This window comes from Vidua macroura, chromosome 7 (assembly GCF_024509145.1).
Source record: "Vidua macroura isolate BioBank_ID:100142 chromosome 7, ASM2450914v1, whole genome shotgun sequence".
NCBI lineage: Eukaryota > Metazoa > Chordata > Aves > Passeriformes > Viduidae > Vidua > Vidua macroura.
In genome coordinates, this window is record NC_071577.1 from 40,232,589 (window position 1) to 40,252,748 (window position 20,160).

The following is a 20,160-nucleotide window of genomic DNA, read 5'->3' on the forward strand; positions in this document are numbered from 1 at the left end:
ACGATCAGCTGCGCGGGCGGCGCAGCCGGGCCCCCACGCGTGGGCCGGAGGCCTCCGGTACCGCCTCCGGTACCGCCAGCGGCGCAGCCCCGGGGAGGGGCCGCCATGGGCGGCGACCCCCGTCACGCAAGCCCGGGGATGAGGAGGCCGCAGCGGGCCCCTCCCCGCGGGCCCAGGCCGCACCGCCGGCGCTCCCGCGGCCTTCGGCGGGGCGGCCGCGGCCCCGGGGCGGACGGCGGGGCGGGGAGGCGCCGGCGGTGTTGAGGCGGAGCTCGGGGGAGCCTGGCTGGCTGCTGCAGGCGGAGGGCGGGCGGGGAGAGAGCCGCCCTCCGCTCTTCTCCTCCCGGCGGCCGGCGAGCAGCCCGCAGAGGGACGCGGGCTCCCGGCGCTCCTGCAGTAAGTGCCTTTGGGGTTTCTGGCGGAGCGGGGTTCGGAGCCGCGGCGGGCGGGCTGCAGGGAGCGGGGCCGGCCCGGACACGCGGGTGGAGCCGCGCGGTGAACACCGCAGTCGCGTTTTATTATGAACGCGTATCCACCGCATCCTGCCTGCCTCCCCTCCGCATCCTGCCCCGTCGCCCGGAGAAGCTGTGGCATCCCTGGCAGTGCCCCAGGCCAGGCTGGACACTGGGGCTTTGGGGCAGCCTGGGACAGCGGGAGGTGTCCCTGCCGTGGCAGGGCTGGGACCGCAGCATCTTTAAGGTCTCTTCCCACCCGAACCGTTCTGGGATTTCATCATTCCATGTGTAAGGCTCAAGAACAGCATGGGTAGATGGGATATCGGGAAGGAATTCCTGTCTGGGAGGGTGGGCAGGCCCTGGCACAGGTGCCCAGAGCAGCTGTGGCTGCCCCTGGATCCCTGGCAGTGCCCAAGGCCAGGCTGGACAGGGCTTGGGAGCAGCCTGGGACAGTGGGAGGTGTCCCTGCCATGGCAGGGCTGGGATGAGATGGGCTTTAAATCCCTTCCAACCAAAACCATTCCACGATTCTATGATCTTACACAGCAGCTTTCAGCCAAAGTGCTCTCAGCCTCCTCCCCCTGTTCTATTTATGCTTTTGGATGGGAAAAATAAAATGCCAAAAAAAAAAAAAAAAAAAGGGGGAGTGTGGCAGTTTTACAGAAGTGGTGCAGAGCGCCTGGCAGTTGTCCTGAGTGTGGGTCATCCCTGTGCTCTCTGAGAATGTCCCACAACGAGAGGTCCAGCCTCAGTGTCTCCCTGTTCCAGACAGCTGCTGTGTGCCTGTGGGTATCCATATGTAATAAATAAGGAGGTTGCAGAGCTTCTATATATTTTTTCTTGGATGGAGCTGACAGAGGTAATATCTCCCATTATAAAAAATAAAACCCCTGCATTCTTGGTAAAAATAGCACCGCTGTAGATACACTGAACTTTGTAAAATGAAAGTAAGTTATTACTTCCGCTGACCGTACTCGTGGGACCATTGCTTGGTGTCCTAAACTTCTCAGAGTTCTTACCTCTGTTAAGCAGGCAGTAAATGTTTGTAAGCCTGATTCTGCAGGAAAAGGTGTAAATGTGTGTGTGGAGAGCCTGGGTTCAGAAGCAGCCGGATTTACTCCCTCCTTGGCTTCTCCTGTTACTGTGAGCAGGTAGTGCAGGTGTGCTGCGAGCAGCTCCTTTCACCTGCTGCTGGGAAGCAGGGCCTCTCCTCCCCTCCAAGGGAGTTGCTTTTTCTTCTCTTCCCTGCTCCTTTCCACCCTTTTCTTTTCCTCACTTATTCATGGTTGCAGTTCTTCAGGAATTTTCAGTGATGAGCAGTGACTGATTAGCCAGCAAAGACTTGGTCTGATAGTTCAGCATCTTTCTGTGTTAATATGTAAAGCAAAGTCCAGTATTGCCCCTTCAATAGCAATAACCAGAATATTATTCATTTTATCGTTAGGCATTAGCAGTTTACTTAGTCTGAAGTTGGATGGAAGTTTTGAGTAGGCACGAGCGTGCATAAAAAATGATTCACACCCCTTGGATCTAATTAGTAGCATTACTTTGATTGTGTATATATATATGGATTTACACTTTGTTTGCTTAATTATGTGTGTGCACAGGACCACAGTAGTAATAACAACGTTGTGAACTAGGCCTTGCTGCATAATGTAGTATTTTCTCTAGAGATGCATTTCTACCTGCTGGCTGTCCCCAACAGGAATTTCAGAAGCCGCCAGGATGTGGTCAGTGCAGAGGCCATTCATGCAGAGCAGTTTTCCAAAGGACAGCTCCTACGGGTTCCTTGCTGCTGCCTGCTTTGTCTCCACACGAGTCTCTGCAAGCTTTAGCAAACATTTGAAAGAAATGTGGGTTTTCTGCTGTCAGTTTGCAGTTGTGACTTCCACCTTCACTTGGAGCTGATGGTTTCAAAACAGGGCTTGGCATTTGCAAGTAGCTCAGTTAGGCAATATCTTCCTTGTGCTGGTGCTTGTTTGTGTGCTGGCAGATGGGACCTGGGGAGTTATTTTGCCTTTATGGGCTGGGTACCCTCTGGTTTAGTCTCAACCAGAGCTCTGCCAGCCTGGCTGTGCAGATTAACTGAGCCTCGGTGTGTTCTTGGCCTCCTGGTTGTAGTTGGCACCTGGGTTTTTGCAGGGATTAGCTGTGTCATGGTGGGTGTGCTCCTGCAGCTGCTGGGAGCACGGGATGTGAGCACCAGGGTGCTGATCCCTGTCCCTGCCACCCTCCTGGGACCCGCTGGGCAAGGGACACCATGGCCAAGTTGGGAAACGGGAACACGCTGGGCTCTGCTCCCAGGGAACAGGGACAGGAGGAGAGGGAACGGCCCCAGGCTGGCCCAGGGGAGCTCAGGGTGGGCAGCAGCAGGAATTTCCCCATGGAAAGGGGGCTCAGGCCTTGGAAGTGCCCAGGCAGGTTTGGAGTGCCCATCCCTGGAGGTGTCCCAGGAATTCTGGAGGTGGCACTCAGGGCTCTGGGCTGGGGACTGGGCACAGCTGGGACTCCATGACCTTAGAGGGCTTTCCCAACCTCAGTGTTTCTGGGGATTCTGTGAAATAAAAATTGAAGGGTGGAAAAAGAAAGCTGAAGCGAGTGGGACAGACATGGAAGATGACCCTTTAAGGAACGAAGGATTCCTGCACTTCCACTGCTCCATGGGTGCTTGTGGCTCAGACTGGAGCCCCTTGGGGTAAACACTGCAGGGCAGAGACCACAGAGCTCTTTGCAGCAGCTGTTGTGCTCTAGGGCTCCACTAATTAGCCCTGGTAATGTAGATGCAGCCTGTTTCTTCCAAAAAGCTTCACTTTAGGAAACAGCTTTTGTTACGTAAGGAGCAGGCAGTTTGTAAGCAGACCTCTTCCACAACATCACAGTATTGATTTTGGAAACATTCCATATCCTAAATGGCTCTCTCTGAGCCAGGTTCCCGAGCAGCGTGTAGCTCTGTCTCCAGGGGTTTCCAGGTGAACTCACCCCGAATCACAGCCAGATCCTGTGGATGGAGTCCAAAGTCTTGGACTGGGTTGTATTTGCTTTGCAAAGCTTCTCAAACGAAGCGTTGATTCTGATTTCAGAGCGACTCTGAACGCAGGCCCCTCCTCCAGGATCAGATTTGCATGTGCTATCAGGTCTCAATCTGTATCCCAGGATATAAAACTAGGCTACTTCCTTGCCACACCTAAGTATTCACCTAGTTTGTAGCTATTTTTTGAGCAGGTTCCTGTTTGTGTGTGCAGGTATATGTCCAGTCTTGTAAAAAGCAAAGCACCTTGTTTTCTAACCCCTGCTCCTTCAGTCTCTGGCTAGGGAGTGGAAGGAAGAGCATGGATGAAGTGCCAGCTTTGGGATCAAGTTGAACTGGCAGACTGTCTATTCAAATATCCGCATTAAAAATGAGGGGAGTGAAGAATATAAAAAAACCTGGGAAACAGCTATAAATTAACCATATCTGACAAGAGCATTTCTTTCTAGTGGCAGTAATTGGCTTACAGTCACTGTATTGTGTGTGTGGTTGATGGCTGATATGAACCCCCACCAACAGTGAAAGCAAGAGTGACTATTTGAGATGTTTAAGTTAAAAAAACATTGGCACAAGAACACAAAAGTGTGGAACTCATCCTGCACACGTTAGTCAGTGATCGGGCTGGAGACCAGGCTTCCCACTCCTTCCAGTAGGACAGGAGGGAATTGAAATGCTTTCATCTAGAACTTGGTAAATATAATGTGATGTTTGTATGCTGGGAAAGCTCAAAATGCCTATTGACATTGGAGTTTCTTTGTATTCCTGTTGGTCCTTAGATACAGTTCTTGGGATTGCAGCCTCCCTGTCTGCAGTGTTGCCTCATTCCCAGAAACATGCTGCTGTCTGTGGCAAGACTATTGCTATTGAAATTTCAAGAGGGATTTACACAGAGGCCTTTTCCCCTCATCATCTGTAAAGTGGGAGGGTAATGAAGCAGAAGAAAAAGAAGTGGTTAGGCTAAAATCGAAACGCTGGACACTCGAAAGAGGAGCTAAAAAAGTTTGTTCCTTGTGGGACAGAGTTCACAGCAGTTGTTCTGTCATCTAAAGCTGGGTGGGAATATCTTGGTGTCTGAGTGCAGAAGGCAGATGAAGTAGTTGGAAGCAGTAGGCCCAAGAGGAGGAATGAGGATAGGATACCTATTTTCTGCTTTGTTTCTCCTCTATTTTTGTGCCTGACAAGTGCTGCAGCCACTTTTGGGCATGAGAGCCGAGCTGGTTGCCTGTACTGGAGCGTGGGAAGGACTTTTCCCGTGTGAAGTGCTGCTTGGCTTCCACTTACCAGCACAGGTGGCCTGGGGGGATTGGGAGTTTAAGTTCTGTGTGCGGGGCGTTAGGCAGCTGTGAGGTGACCCTGTGAGCTGTCTGGATATCGCAGGTTGTGTTCCTGTGGTGGTCTTGGATAACGACTTTAGCTGCAATGCCCTACCTTGTGTTTGAGAGCCCAGAGTGGCCAGGGAGGCTCCAGGGGAGGCTCTGGAGGGTGGATGTGTCTGTGCTGTGTCAGCCGTGGTGGGACCCTCTGGAACCCTTCCTTGGGGTGTGTTCCTCACCAGAGATCTGCCTTGCAGGGGAAGCATCTCCAGCTCGGGTTGGGTTAAGCTTCATTCAGTTCCTTTCCAGCTACTTCAGTTACTCCAGCCTGACATCCCGTGTCACATTAACCACTCCCGGCTTCTCAAAGGCACACCAGAGACAGCCTGCTAGATGACCTGCTCAAGAGGGTGCAAATTTTCCGGTTACATCCCCTTTTTCTTGTTAGCTGGCCACTTCCTGCATTGACACACCCTGAAACTGCCGGTAACAGAGCAGTACGGCTCTAGAGGCTGAAAGTACCCCCAGACAGAGCTGAGCCCTGGCCTCGCTGCTGCTGTCAGCGTGGCCACCTTAGGGTAGTCCTGCGAGAGGGATGAGAGCTGGATTGCAGGGAGCTGAGGGTGGGACTGCAGCTGTTTGGAGAGGCAGGAGCAGGGCAGGACTCGGCTCAGCTCAGGCACATCACCCTCTCATCGTCCCAAACTTACCCGAGGAGCTTTGGGAAGGAAGGAATTAGACAGTGCTCCTGCGCCAATGGCAAGTTATGCAAACCGTAGTGGAGGTGATTAGAAGTTTTCTATTTTTAAGCCTTGCATGGAGTGACTCACTTTATTAGACGTGTTCGTTTGCAGTGGAATGCGAAGCGCCCGGATTCCATGGTAATGGCCTCGCAAGGCACACGGCTGTACACCATAACAGATTGGGTTTCTGCTCCCAGTTCCCCGGGCTGTGTGTCTCAGAGCCGTGTCTGATGGCAGCGCGGGGCGGCTCACGCTGCTGCGGCGCCGCAGCCCCGATCCATCTGTCCCTCCTCTTCTGCTGCAGCACTCATCCTGCTTCGCCCTCCAGCTCGTGGCTTGGGGCTGAGCTCCCCACCGCTCCCCTTCCCTCATTCCTTTCGTTCTTTCCCCCAGCTTTGGCCGTGGGCTGCTCACATCCAGCCCCGTACCTTTGTGATTAGAAAGTACCTGAGGAGAGAAGCGCTGGCGACTGTGGCGCTTCCCTTTCAGCCACCTGCTGCCTCGGGTGGGAGTGGGTTGCACAACTCCCAGGAACGTCCAGACCATAGTCTGGCAGCTGGCTGGGCCGGGCGTTAGGGGAAGTAAGGAGGGCAGGTCACTGCCAGGAGCTGTGCCAGCCTGGCGAGGGTGGCAGAGGTTTGTCGTGTGGGACGCGCTGTGCAGAGGCGTCTGCTGAGGACGGGTTTGGAATCCCTTCTTTAAAAACCAGGGTGCGAGTGGTGCCGTGTAGGGTTTTGGGGTTGAAAGCGAAGCAGCGTAAGGAGTGCATTAATTGCTGAAGTGGACAGTTGCCTCTGACACAGCAGGTCCAGGGTCTGATACCTGGGGAGGGAGGGTCACCTGGGGACCTCGCCGAGGCGGGGAGCTGGTCACCAGCCTGGCTCTGGGGTGGGAGACTCCTCTGCAAGTGGCTGTTCCATGTTGCTGTAGTCCAAGTGAGTGTGACTGATGGTTAAGGAATGCACCAAGGACTTCCTACTGTGACTAGGGTTTGTATTAACTTTTGGAAATTGAAAGCAGGACCTTGTGCTGATAAATCTTTTGTGTAGTTTCCATTTTGTGTAGACTGCTCTCCCCGCCCCTTTGTGTCCTTTCAAGTTTAAAGTCTATTTCTTCTTATCATGAATCCTTTAATAGCAGTTTCAGCTAATGTCCCTCTGAATCTTCACCAGTGCTCAGCTGTTCCTGGGAACTGTTCCCTGGGGTTATTGAACTCCTTGGACAGATCACTCTATGCAATAGCTACTTCTTGTGACGTGCTCCTGGCTCTTCCCACGCCAGCCAAGGGCTCCTGCTCCTGCCACAGCTTGTTCTAGAGCCTGTCAGGGACCTCAGCCCACCCTCCAGGTGAGGCCATGGGTCCAAAGGTGCCATTTATGGCTTCCATTGAAATCAAGGCTAAGGCTTAACATGCAGATTTACTGTGTCAGATGGCACTGACAGCTCTGAAACACTCTGAGCCGCTTTTAAAGGTGATTCAGAATATTTACGTGATGGAAAGATGACATTTCTGACTGCAGTGCTTCTCATGCTGGTTGCTATTATAATTTTCATTAAAATAAAATCCCATTTCTGTCACAAGCTATTGATCTCAGCTTGGAAGAGAGGCAGTTTTCAGTACCTGCTCACGAAAGAGGAGGGGTTTGTGAGCGTGGGCTCTTCCCTGGTACAGCCTTGGTGGGAAGCACATGGACTGCATTCCTTCCCCTTTCAGCTGCACTCGGGTGCATCCTGCTCAGAGCTGGCAGCAGCCCTCCCCAGCCGTCTGGGACAGAGCTGGGGGAAAAACCCACCAGCGTCTGATCAGAGCCTCTCCTTTCCCTGTGGCTTGTGGCCACCAGGCAGTGTTCAGGTCGTCCTCCTTTCCAGAGGAGACCTTGTGTGCCATTAGCTGCCTGCAGGGCCGTTCCTTTCGGGAGGAACAGCAGCTGTGCCGTGCCCTGGCAGAGCCTGGGGCCAGCCGTGCCCGGGCTCTGCCCACCTGCAATGCCCTGAGCTCAGCCAGCCTCATCCAAACACATCCCCTCCCAGCTCACAAAAGTGGGCTCATGGTTCCCGGGATGCAATTGAGCTGTTCCAGGTGTAAAAGCGCAGTCTGGTTGGAATGCCTGTCTGGCTCTGTGCTGGAGTGGCTTATGCTAAGCCCTATTTTCCTTTCTCTCCTGGATAAGCTTCTCTTAGGGGTGGTGAGCTAGATTGATGTGGCAATTTGAGCAGTTGGTCTGCTGGGAGAGTTCCTTTCTCGGGAGAATTGCCTGTAATCGGCTCTCAGCTCTGAGGAGAGCTAATGCAACACGCCCCGGGGCCGGGCAAGGAGTGGGGAGCCCTGAGGCCACAAATCCTCCCACACAGGGCCACCGAGTCCCCTTCTGGGTGTTAGGGATGCTACCTGCGGGATGAAAGTGGGAAAGCCGTGCCCTGTGGCATGTCTCATGTCCCTTCAGCTGGCTGGAACGACTGGGGTCAGGTGACAATCACTGAGCTTCTCAGTCAGTGGTTTGTATACCTTGTGCTCGAATTCCATGGAGGGGAATGCTGGAACTGGCAGGTGTGTCCCTGGTGTCCAAAATGAAGCCTCAGGAGAAGTCCAAGCCAGGGGACGAGAAGCAGGGCTGAGTGATGTCTGTGCTTGCAGGAACCTGGTTCTGAGCAGGGATTGTGCTTCAGCCATCAGCCTTCCTCCTGAGCTCATACAGCATGGAAAAGGGCACGCTTCCCTTTGTCTTCCTGCAGGCCAGCACCTCTGCAGCTGTGACACGGCTCCTTGGAAGATGCTCCTTTGTTCCTTTTCAGCTCCCTGCATTGGTGTGTTCAGGCACAGGCGCTTGGAGGGCTTCAGGCTCTCAGAGCGACTCCTCTGCTGCTGCGTGAGGGGTGTGGAGCTGCTCCAGTACTGCCAGCAGCCTTCCCTGGGGAGCAGAGCTGTCATTCCTGCCTCCTGGGAGCCTGGGGCAGAGGTGTGTGTCCGCAGTGTGGGTGGGCAGTGCAGTGCTCCTGTCACTGGCTGTGTGGTGTGGCTGCAGGCGGGCAGGAGTGGTGCCTGCCTGAGCTCCTTCAGTGTGGGCATGGCCACGGCAATGCTCCAGCTGCTCTTCCAGTTCCCAGGCTCTCCTGGATGTTCCTGAGCTCTCCTGGATGTTCCTGAGCTCTCATGGGTGTTCCAGCTGCTCTTCCAGTTCCTGAGCTCTCCTGGATGTTCCAGCTGCTCTTCCAGTTCCCAGGCTCTCCTGGATGTTCCTGAGCTCTCCTGGATGTTCCTGAGCTCTCCTGGATATTCCTGAGCTCTCCCAGATGTTCCAGCTGCTCTTCCAGTTCCTGAGCTCTCCTGGATGTTCCTGAGCTCTCCTGGATATTCCTGAGCTCTCATGGGTGTTCCAGCTGCTCTTCCAGCTCCTGTGCTCTCCTGGATTCCACCTTGTGATACAACTTCGTGACTGTCCATAGTCTTCCCCTCTGTTTTCACAGAGGTGCTGTAGTGTTTGAGGCTGGACCTCCACAGTAACTTCCCTCCCAGGAGCTTTCTTTGCTGGGGTTTGTCTGTCGCCTTTCCCTTTCACTCCTTCCTGTCACAGCACAAAAGAAAGATTAAGGTGATTTTTTTTTTTGCGACCACAGTAAGAAGTAAATGGAAAATGTGGTACAAGAAAGGCAGTCATGGTGGGAGTCTCCAAGAGCATAAATGCCCCTCTTTGGAAAAACTCATGGGAAGCTGCAAGTCTTGGCCTTCTGTACATGATCCCTTACACAGGTTGTGCACACAACAGCTCTGCCAGAAATTGTGTGTGGGATTTCCCCCGCGCTGAGTGCGCTGCAGGAAAAGTGCTCAGGGAACGAGGCCAAGGTTTGATTGGGAGGGCCTTCAGGACTCACCTCATTCCGTGGGCAGGGACACCTTCCACTGTCCCAGGGTGCTCCCAGCCCTGTCCAGCCTGGCCTTGGACAGCTCCAGGGATCTCTGGGCACCTTGTGCCGGGGCCTGCCCACCCTCCCAGGGAGGAATTCCTTCCTTTGAGGCATTCCAGCCTGGGAACATGTTTCCGTGTGCAGGTACAGGAGCGGTTCAGGGACGTGCCCTGGTGGTGTGTTTGTGTCCTGATGGGCGTCAGGGGAGGCTGCCAGGGCCGTTCCTGCCCAGCCTGGCACGGGGAGCTGGCTCCCTGCTCCTGGCCCAGGGCTGCTCGCCGTGCCTGGTGTGCGTGCTGGTGCTGCTGGGCTGGCACGGGGCTGCAGTCTGCCCCTGCTTTAAGCCTTGTTGGTGCTAAATCTCTGTCTGGGGCCTGCTGGGGAGTGTGGCCAGGACAGGTGTCCCCGTGTGGGGGCCCGGGTGCCGACGGGGTCCCCAGATGGGATGGATGTTGTCCCCAGTGCGCCGGGGAAGACGGAGCGGGCCGGGCCTGCTTAGCATTCAGCTCAGTCCCGTGCAAATTTGTCATTCAGGATCCGAACACTGGGCCTATTAAGAATCTGCCTGACCCACATAGGGCTGGTTTCAAGCCCTCTGGGGTGCTAAAGTGCCACTCAGCGCTGTCCCTGCGCGTGCGGCTGCGTCTCGCTGCGCTGCTGCTGCTGCTGCTGCTGCTGCACGGCGTCCCGCGGTAGGACGGGCTGGGCTCTGGGCAGCTCCTGCCTGCGAGGCAGCAGGGACTGCAGCAGGGCTTTGATGGGACGGGCAGGGAGCTGCAGGAGGTGGTGTGGAGCTGATCAGATCTGCTGTGCTGTTGGGATGAGGGTTTGCTGGCCCTGGGGCTGGGGACGGGCTGTTCCTGGTCTGCCTTTCCCTGGGACTGGCAGTACCTGTCACAGACTCAGGGTCACTGTGGGCTGTGTATATCCACTCTGATCTAAATACTCTTTCCTCCTTCAGCTTTCTCAGCAAGCACCGGAGCACTCTGGCTTGCCTCTGTCTAGACTTTGTTTAGAAGTTACTAATATTGCAGTGAAAGTCTCTAATTAAGACATTGCTACCCTAAATTTCAACTTGTCACAACATTGTCATTAGTTTCTTCAAATGGTTTATTCTGTGTGTACCAGATCCTGACATGGTAAAACTGCCAATTAATTTTTATCTTCTTTTCTTCCAGTAAAAAATGGCATTTCAGAAGGCAGTGAAAGGAACTGCTCTCATTGGAGGAGGTGCCATAGCAACAGTTTTTGGCCTCTCTCAATTTTCTCAGTATAGAAACAAACACGTAAGTATTAATTATGATTTTTGATAAAATAGGAAACTTAAAATCTGTCACAGCATATGTCAGGCTTGTACAAATAGTTTTAAAAAAATGACCTTTGGCTGCCACTGGGGGCTTTACTTAGTTGCAGGAGGCGTGGAAAGACCTGATTGAAGGAAAAGCACTGTCTGCACAGTGTTTTCAAGCTGAGAAGCTGAAGTGAAGCCACCAGCACTAGCTCTGAACAGCCCAGCCTCAGCACAGTGCTGGTGCCAGCTCCTGATGGGTTCCCAGGGCTGGGGACAGGATCTGTGCCAAGGCAGGCACAGGGCAGCTCCTGTGGCCTCTGGTGGGCACAGCCCAGCCCGGTGGGCCGGGGTCCCTGCAGGGCTGTGCCCAGGTGAGGGGGCATGGACAGAGTTCCCCCAGCAGGGCAGGGTGGTGCTGGAGCCCTGCCACACTAAAGCAGCACATCCCACGTCAGGCTGTGCACTGGATCCTGCTGCTGGAGAAAACAGACTCCCCTGGGTACCTGCTCCTCCCAGCAGGGCTGGAGTGGCTGTGCTCTTGAGCTGCCCTCTCTGTCGTTGCACCACGGGCTTGTTTGGGGTGGCAAATTCCTCCGAGACTCCCAGTCCGACCATTCCCCCAGCACTGCCACCATGACCCACGTCCCCAAGTGCCACATCCACAGCGGTCTTTAAATCCCTTCTCTGGCCCTTTCTGTGGGGAGAGGAGGAGGAGCAGCTGGGAATGAGATGAGTCATTTCTGGGGAGCCAAGCTGGGAAGTGGATAAGGCAGGATTCTTATGGCTTCAGATACTGTTGCAGAAAATAAACCCCAGCATTTCAAGTGAGCTCCCCATCGGGCTGCCTGCCTTGCTCCAAGCTGGTAATGTTCTCTCCAGAGTCTTTATCCCAGCGTTTTACAGCCTGGCTTCATTACTGTCAGAAATGGCAGCTGCAGCTTTTAGGGCTGCTAAATCAGAGGAGCTGGAAGGGAAAAGTCACCTGGAGAGCTCACTTGTTGCATATTGTCTGCAGTACTCCAGAATTCAGGGAATTCCTCTCTTTCTGGGTATGGATGGCCACTGTGAACTTCCAGAGACAGATTAAACCCCAGGGTTTTACAGAGCGGGATCATGGTGTCAAAATCACAGAGCCACTTGTGCTTTTATCCCGGTTTTTCTGTGCACACACATCTGCTGACATTTTGGGCCACATTTATGCAACTGGAATTGAGTCATTGAATCCCAGAACAGTGTGGATTGGAAGGAGCCTTAAAGCTCATGTCATTCCAGCCCTGCCCTGGATCCCTGGCAGTGTCCAAGGCCAGGCTGGACAGGGCTGGGAGCAGCCTGGGACAGTGGGAGGTGTCCCTGCCATGGCAGGGGGTGGCACTGGGTGGGATTTAAGGTCCCTTCCCACCCAAACCATTCTGGGATTCTGGGATTTGGCCTCGAACACTCAGACACCTGCACGGCCCAGGTGGCACAGGGAGCCTTTGCTGGCTGTTTCACAGCACCTCCAGCACTGATGGGGGCACAGAGCTGGAAGTACCAGATCCTCCAGCTTCCTGACTGCATTGCTGCATTCTGGTTTTGGGCCTTTATTTAATGCATCAACCTCAGCAGGCTGGTGTGAGACAGGGTGTTCTTGGGTATGCCAGAACTGGAGACCACTGGTGGCTTTTCCTTCCCCTCTCCCCTCATGATCCCTAAGGGGAAAGGCAGTGCTTTGGTTTGGAGTTGTAGGATTCTGCTCTCCTTTCCCAACCCTGCTCTTCCTGGGGTGGGAGTGCACTGTTGGTCAGTAGAAACTGCTCAGCAAGGTGAATCCAATAGTGTGATAATATGATAATGCATCAGGGCCTGCTTTGGGGAGTTCTAATTACTGTATTTTTTTGTTTAAATGAATAAGGATGATGAATTTGACTCTGCAAACCTACCTGGAGATTTACAGTAGCAAATTAACGAGAGCCCTGGATTATGGATTACTAGATCACTTTATAACTTGATGATTAAATTCAAACTGCCAAACTAAATTCCTCTCACTATGAGTGTAATCAAAACCATTCAGGGAACTCTTGCCTGAGAAATTGTAGATATAAACAGCAATTGCTTATTTCAGTAAACACACTTGTTCACTGCCAAACTAATCACGTTACTGCAGATGGAATCCCTGTGTGCAGCTTTTCTTCACTCCCCCATTTAATTGACAGCAAGATGCATCATATCTATATCAATTCCTGGTACTAATCACTCTGCTTATATTCCAGGGCTAATCTCCACACTCTGGCTATACCAGGGGCTGGATGCTGGGGACTCTGCTCTGGGCTCTGCTAGGAGCCATTTGTTGTAAATAATGGGTTTAAAAACAAACCTAGACATGGAGTCAAACCCACCTGATGCCAGTCTTTCTTGAACTCCAAATCTCTCTTTTCTGGTGTTCTGTTATTTTCCTGAAGTTAAGTAGTAGCTTGGAAATTTCTCAGGAAATGTAGTGCAGCGTAAATTTGGAGGTGGGGATTTTCCTTCTCTAGAGCTGGTGGAAGTTGATCACTGTGTCGCTGAGCTTGATCAGCCAAAACACTGCAAGATAGAGTGTTTTTAGTGTTCCCAGTTTCCTGCTTGTCACTGCTGTCTGACAGTGCCAGGGTGGCCTTCCAACCCAAACCCTTCTGGGATTCTATTACATGTTTTTATTGTACTCTGGCGATATAAAAATTTTATAGCAGTGCTAGAGCTGCCAGGACCAGTGAGAGAGCAGAGCAAGAGGCAGGAGGACGTGGGGACAGGCAGAATTCCATGGCCAGAGGAACAAGGTGGCAGCTGAGTTTCTCTGAAGCTCCCAGACTTTGTCCCTGCTCCAGCAGGCACACGCTAATGTCAGCGCTGGGGCTCTTCAGGATTCACCTCTCTCCTCCCAGCCCAAGTGCCTGGGAGCTGCAGGCTTGTGGGAACCCAGGGCACCGGGAATATTTCTGTGTCTGCTCTGGGGTGCCCTGACCCCCAGGGGAGCACTGACCCTGACCCTCATTCATGGAGAAAACTTCCAAAGCCTCAAGGTAAACCAGAAACCACGAAAGTGTGACATAGATTGTAGAGAGTAGTGTAGTATGTCACATGGGTGAGAAACTTAGGGTTTAGGATTTTTAGTATGTTATTGATGGGTTCAAGATGGAGGATATAGGGTGTTGTCTTTAATTCCTTTCTTCTTCCTTCTTCTTCCTCTTTCATCTTGGGTTTGGGTGGTATCTTGTAATTGGGTAGAAAAATACACATTGCGGGTCTGTAGGGGTCAGTCATTGGGTTAGAAAGGGAAATAATTTAGGTGTCACTTCTTAATTGAGCAGCTTAGTTTTTGATTAGACTTAAAAGGCCTTGCAACACGAGGTCGTTGCCAATTTTGTGCTGTTTTTCCTGCACGCAGAGTCTGCTGCAGACAGAGCTGCTCCAGGAGGGTCTCCCTGCCAGGGCAGCCCCCAGGGAGTTGCCCAGCTTGGGGCCTGCACACTCCCACAGGCTGTGTTTGAGGGCTCTGCTCGAGGCTGCCCTGCCTGTGAGCATGGGGTAATGAGCAGAGTTTGTTGTGTTTGCAGCTGGGGCTGGGCTGGGCACAGCTGGCACAGCTGGGCGAGCACTCACTGCAGCTCCCGGTGCCCCACATGGGCTGGGGGGACAGAGCTGATCCCACAGGGATCACCGTGCCTGGCAAGAGATAGGATTTGTTATAAATCTTGGGTTTTCCTTCTTGTCCCCAGTCCCTCTCCAGCTCTCCTGGAGCCCCTTCAGGCCCTGCAAGGGGCTCTGAGCTCTGCCTGGAGCCTTCCCTTCTCCAGGGGAACATTCCCAGGGCTCTGAGCTCTGCCTGGAGCCTTCCCTTCTCCAGGGGAACATTCCCAGGGCTCTGAGCTCTGCCTGGAGCCTTCCCTTCTCCAGGGGAACATTCCCAGGGATTGCTCTGGGCTCTGCCTGGAGCCTTCCCTTCTCCAGGGGAACATTCCCAGGGCTCTGAGCTCTGCCTGGAGCCTTCCCTTCTCCAGGGGAACATTCCCAGGGCTCTGAGCTCTGCCTGGAGCCTTCCCTTCTCCAGGGGAACATTCCCAGGGCTCTGAGCTCTGCCTGGAGCCTTCCCTTCTCCAGGGGAACATTCCCAGGGCTCTGAGCTCTGCCTGGAGCCTTCCCTTCTCCAGGTGAGCACCCCCAGCTCTCCCAGGCTGGCTCCAGAGCAGAGGGGCTCCAGGCCTGGAGCAGCTCCAGGACCTCATTAGATCCTCAGTATGAAGTGGAGGACTCTGTCCCCAGCCCGATTTCCCCAGGGATTGCTCTGCACCACACGAGCAGTGACAGTGGTTGCTGCTGTCCTAAGTGATTTTCATGGGCTGCTTGCATTACAGTCAATATCATCCCTGATTGCAGGGTGAACGTGGCCATTAATTAGCTTTGGAATATGCACTTCCTTGAGTCATGGCTACTAGTTTTTACATTTTATTTTCAGCTCTATGGTAGAGAGAGGGACACAGAACTAATGCATTTAAATCATGGTACTGCTGAGGAATGAGCAAATAATTCTGAACAAAAATATTTAGGCTGCATGCACCATATAATCTGAACTGAGCCTTTTTGTGCTTGGCTGGAAAGGAGTTTCTGTGGTTTGTCACTTGAATTTTTATTAGTCTGCTCTTTCCTGTCTGGGAGATCTGGGCAGAGGCTATTCTGCATAGTTAAGTCTGCCATTTGGCCTGGAGTCTGGGCCTAAATTAGGTCTTAAATTAGGGTTAAACAGGTTTTGCTGGTGTTCAAAGTGTTTATAATTCTCAAGAAAGTCTGGAAATGTTTAGAATTCAGCTTAAGTTGATGGTAACAGCAGCGAGCCTTCAGAGACTGCTCAAACCCTTCCCACTTAAGCCATGGTCCCTGGTGGGTGACTGAGCATCAGCCCTTCTCTCCACAGTCACTGCACGGACAGCAGCATTGGCTCTGGGAATATCAGCCCAAAGAGATTCCCAGGGCCATTCCAGGAAAATGGGAACGTGTCTGGAAAGTTCTGGAAACTGCCTCGCTGCTCAGCTTTGTCACTTCAACGGTGTATTTTAACGTGCTGTAGGACACAAACTGCATTGCTTAGAAGTTTCTCAAGAAGGAGGTGAAATTAGAGTTTCTGTGGTGTTTCAGGGCACTACATTTGACAATCACATCACTCCTGAACCTCATTAAACTTGAGCTTGGATTAATGCCACTGCATGAGATGTAAAATGTACACTCAACTCTGCGTCCTTTGCTGTGGTGAATTTTTGGTACAGAGTCCAGAGCCCAGCCGTGTGTCTGTTTATTAAAATGCTTCCTTTGTAATGTTTATAAAAATAATAACAGCGTCCTGTAACATTTGGGAGCTCCTAGGAGTCATGAATACAGGTAGTAACACTTGAGTGCAGTGTTACGCTGAGGTGGGCAAGGTGAAGTAAAGGTGTGGCAGCACTTCATGGATTTAGAGCTGTTTGCTCCTCAGTGTTTAATACGGTGTGATTGCCAAATGTGGGGGAAGTGGCTGGCAATGAGTTTACCTTGTGGTTCTAGAGGAGGCTGTGTTTTGGGCGCTGGCTGTCCCCCTGGCAGTGTGTGTGTACAGAACCAAGCCGGGCCTCACGGGCTGTGTTCCATCTCTGCAGGGTGCCTTGGTGCAGGTTGAGGCTGCAGAAGGAGCTCCAGTGAGGAAGGACCATCTCCCCACGAGAGAGCAGCAGCTCGTGGCCCTGCAGAGCGGCGAGGAGTTCGATGTGCTCGTCATCGGCGGGGGAGCCACGGGCTGTGGCTGTGCCCTGGATGCAGCCACCAGAGGTGAGGGCCTGCAGCTCCAGCTGCAGCCTCCTTCCTGGGCTGCTGGCTTGTAGCAAACTTCTCAGACTGCCTTTCTGAAGGACCCAGAGGTAGAGGACTGGCTGTGCTGGCTGGGGAAACCTCTGTTCTCAGAAGGACCCTGCAGAAGGTCACGCAGCAGATCCGTGCTCCCGTTGCCCCACCTCTGGGGAGCTGCCAGAGCAGAGAGCCCTGGAGTTCTCAGCTCCTTAACCTGGACATGCACCTCAGAAACAGAGGCAGAACCTGACCCAGGAGAGCCTCTCAGGTGGAGATGGGAAGCACTCGTCCAGCAGGGGAGGTGATGGGAAGTGGATAAAGCAGTAGGGACTGACCTTAGGGAGATAAGTGCAAACTCCAGCCTGGTTGTTGCATTTAATAACACGGGACAGAGATCTTCTCACTTTCTGCCTCTGCTGTGCTTTGGCAGGAAATGCAGTTGTAAGGCAGGCAGAAGTCATTACAGTTAATCTCTGTTTATCCTTTTCTTGGATATACTGGTTATATCAGTAGGTCTCTGAGGTGTGAAATATTCACAGGCATTTGGTTAATGAGTTGTGTCTCGTTGCTGTTCATTCATGGAACTTGCTCTTTTATCGTGTTTGCTTCACTTAACACCAAATTTTGCTTTTCGTGTGTTTGATAAATCTTCACCAAATTATGCCTGATTGTGTCCATTAATCTTCAGTCACATTCGACAAAAATAAATTGCTCTGATCTTTGTAAGTTACCAGTAATAATTAGATTTTTTTTAAGGACATAAAAGTTTCGGGAGACCAGTAGATGTTAAAATCTCAGTGTTGGCACTGCTGAGGCCCCTCGAGTGCTGTGTCCAGCTCTGGGTCCCTCGTGACAAAAGGACATTGAGGGGCTGCAGCATGGTGGGACTCGGTGATCCTGGAGGTCTTTTCCAGCCCGGGGGATTCAGTGGCTAAGGCTGATCAGAATGTTCCCTGTGTGTCAGAATTCCAGGCGTGCCCCACGCTCTGTGGCTCTCCCCTGGGTTTGGGCACCTCTGAAGCAAACTGCAGAGCTGCCAGTTGTCTCCCTCTCTGGAATGCCACTTAAATGGTTAGTGAAGAGGTTTGGAGCTCCCTGCTGCAAAGGGTTAAAAGTGGCCATGGAGCCCCTCTGTTCCTGCCACGCATCCAAGCTGTCATTTCCTTGGGGAGCATGGCCCCGTAATGTGCAGTAATGCCTTTCCATTGTGAAATACCCAGCTTTTAATGTGCTGCTGTTTAAGTTCTGCTTTGACTTTTCCCTCAGGAAGAAGGCTAAAATTTTTCATTACAATATAGACAGTGCACTACACTTTGAATACAAATTTATCCATGTACAGAGTAATTTTTCTTGTGATTGTCTCTACCCTAGAGAAGTGTCTTTAATGAATTACATACAAATTGTGTAATTTAAGAAGTTAATTTGGTTTTCTGGTAACACAGGACTAAAAACAGCCCTTCTGGAAAGAGATGATTTCTCTTCGGGGACCAGCAGCAGGAGCACTAAATTGATCCACGGTGGAGTGAGGTACCTCCAGAAGGCCATCATGAAGTTGGATTTTGAGCAGGTAATTTTCTGTGCTGGTTGTTCAGCAAGAATTGCTGGTAGATACCTCACTGTCCCAGCTGGAGCTGAGTCTCCTTTTGAGCTTTTCAGTGCTGGATTGCAGTGTTGTGTTCCACAGCCACTGAGCATGGGAGGTGTTTTCTCTGGGGGAGCTTTCCAGTGCTTTGATGGGCAGTGTCACTGCCATGCCGTGCAGGCTGCGGGTTTTGGGAGAGGCAGGCAGAGACAGGGCTGATCTCAGAACAAAAAGAGCTTAAAATAAAATAAAATGAATGAAATTAAAAGCGACTGGTAGTGTCATGAACTGGGGGGAGTGAGTGGCTGTTCTGTTCTGGAATGGGGAGAGAAAAGATGGTAAATGAGTGATTTAATTTGGAATGGGGGAAAAATATTGTAAATGAGCGACTTATTTTGGAATAAGGGAATAAAAGATGGTAAATGAGTGATTTATTTTGGCATGGGGAAAGAAAATATGGTAAATGAGTGATAGTTTATAAATGCTTTTGTGCATTCTTGTGTGGGTGGAAGCCTGATATTCCTGTTTTGAGGAATCACATTGTCTTTCCATTGGAGCCTCTCAAAGTACATTTAAGTGGTTGAAATGCTGCTGCAGGAACGGTGACTTTTCAGGGGGAAGTAGCCAAACCCTGCAATTATCCACACAGAGAAACCCCCCTTTCCTGGCAGAGAACACCCCCACGTTGATGGACATGGATTGGTTTGGAGAAGAGCCCTTCTGCACTGGCAGCTTGGAGTTCAGATGGGGTTGAACTGTGGGAACTGGCACGGAGCTGTGCTGTGGGACGTGTCCCTAGCCCTCCTCAAGTGCCTCCTGCCCCTCGTTAGGGCAACGTGGCTTGTTGAGCTTTATGTTCAAATGAAAAATTGTGCAACTGTGCTGCCAAGACGCCAAGATTAAGCTACCAAAACTTTATTTTACTGGGGATCCTTTCCCGTATCCTTTGGGTTTCTCAGCAGATCGCAGCGTGGAAGCCTAGTGATGGTGGTGGGAGGTGTTGATACTTGGATAAAGTGTGTTACTGAGTGTTTGCCCTGGTGCCAAGGGTGGCTGCTGTGGCACTGACCTCGTGTTTGGCAGTACAGGGTGGTGAGGGAGGGCTGGAGGAGGTGGCTGCTGTGGCACTGACTGTGCCTGGTGTTTGGCTGGTGTTTTGCAGTACAGGGTGGTGAGGGAGGCTCTGGAGGAGGGTGGCTGCTCTGGCACTGACCATGGCTGGTGTTTGGCTGGTGTTTTGCAGTACAGGGTGGTGAGGGAGGCTCTAGAGGAGGGTGGCTGCTGTGGCACTGACACCATGGCTGGTGTTTTGCAGTACAGGGTGGTGAGGGAGGCTCTGGAGGAGGGTGGCTGCTGTGGCACTGACTGTGCCTGGTGTTTGCCTGGTGTTTTGCAGTACAGGATGGTGAGGGAGGCTCTGGAGGAGGGTGGGGGCTGTGGCACTGACACCATGGCTGGTGTTTTGCAGTACAGGGTGGTGAGGGAGGCTCTGGAGGAGGGTGGGGGCTGTGGCACTGACTGTGCCTGGTGTTTTGCAGTACAGGGTGGTGAGGGAGGCTCTGGAGGAGGGTGGGGGCTGTGGCACTGACTGTGCCTGGTGTTTGGCAGTACAGGGTGGTGAGGGAGGCTCTGGAGGAAGGTGGCTGCTGTGGCACTGACTGTGCCTGGTGTTTGGCTGGTGTTTTGCAGTACAGGATGGTGAAGGAGGCTCTGGAGGAGCGTGCACACCTGCTGCAGAGCGCGCCCCACCTCTCGGCCCCGCTGCCCATCATGCTCCCCATCTACAAGTAAGCTCTGCTGTGCCTTCTCTCCTTTACCTTGGCTTCTCACAAGCAAACCCTGGCCTGGGAGGGGTTTCTTAAAGCTGGGGAAGTTGCTGGGCTGCAGAAGCACAAAGGTCTCCTGTGCCCAGCCTGCAGTCACTGCTCTGGGGGGCACATCCTGGGGTGCAGCTCTTCAGTGCCTTCCAGCACCCCAACAGGGACAGCTGCAAAGAGCTCTCATTGCCAGGATGTC

The 20,160-nt window shown here is 52.6% G+C and overlaps 1 protein-coding gene across 2 annotated transcripts in view; it reads left to right on the forward strand.

Moving 5' to 3' along the window:
• Positions 1-177: 177 nt before the first annotated feature.
• Positions 178-20,160, forward strand: part of GPD2 (glycerol-3-phosphate dehydrogenase 2) — a 52,947-nt gene continuing 32,964 nt past the window's right edge. The window contains exons 1-5 of one of the 2 annotated variants that reach the window (XM_053981892.1): positions 178-396; positions 10,621-10,728; positions 16,376-16,544; positions 18,005-18,129; positions 19,834-19,931. In XM_053981892.1, coding sequence (XP_053837867.1) covers positions 10,627-10,728; positions 16,376-16,544; positions 18,005-18,129; positions 19,834-19,931 — 494 coding nt within the window. In that variant the 5' untranslated portion in view covers positions 178-396; positions 10,621-10,626. Of the gene's footprint in view, positions 397-10,053; positions 10,135-10,620; positions 10,729-16,375; positions 16,545-18,004; positions 18,130-19,833; positions 19,932-20,160 lie in introns of those variants that run through there. The other variant, XM_053981893.1, reaches the window with a different exon arrangement.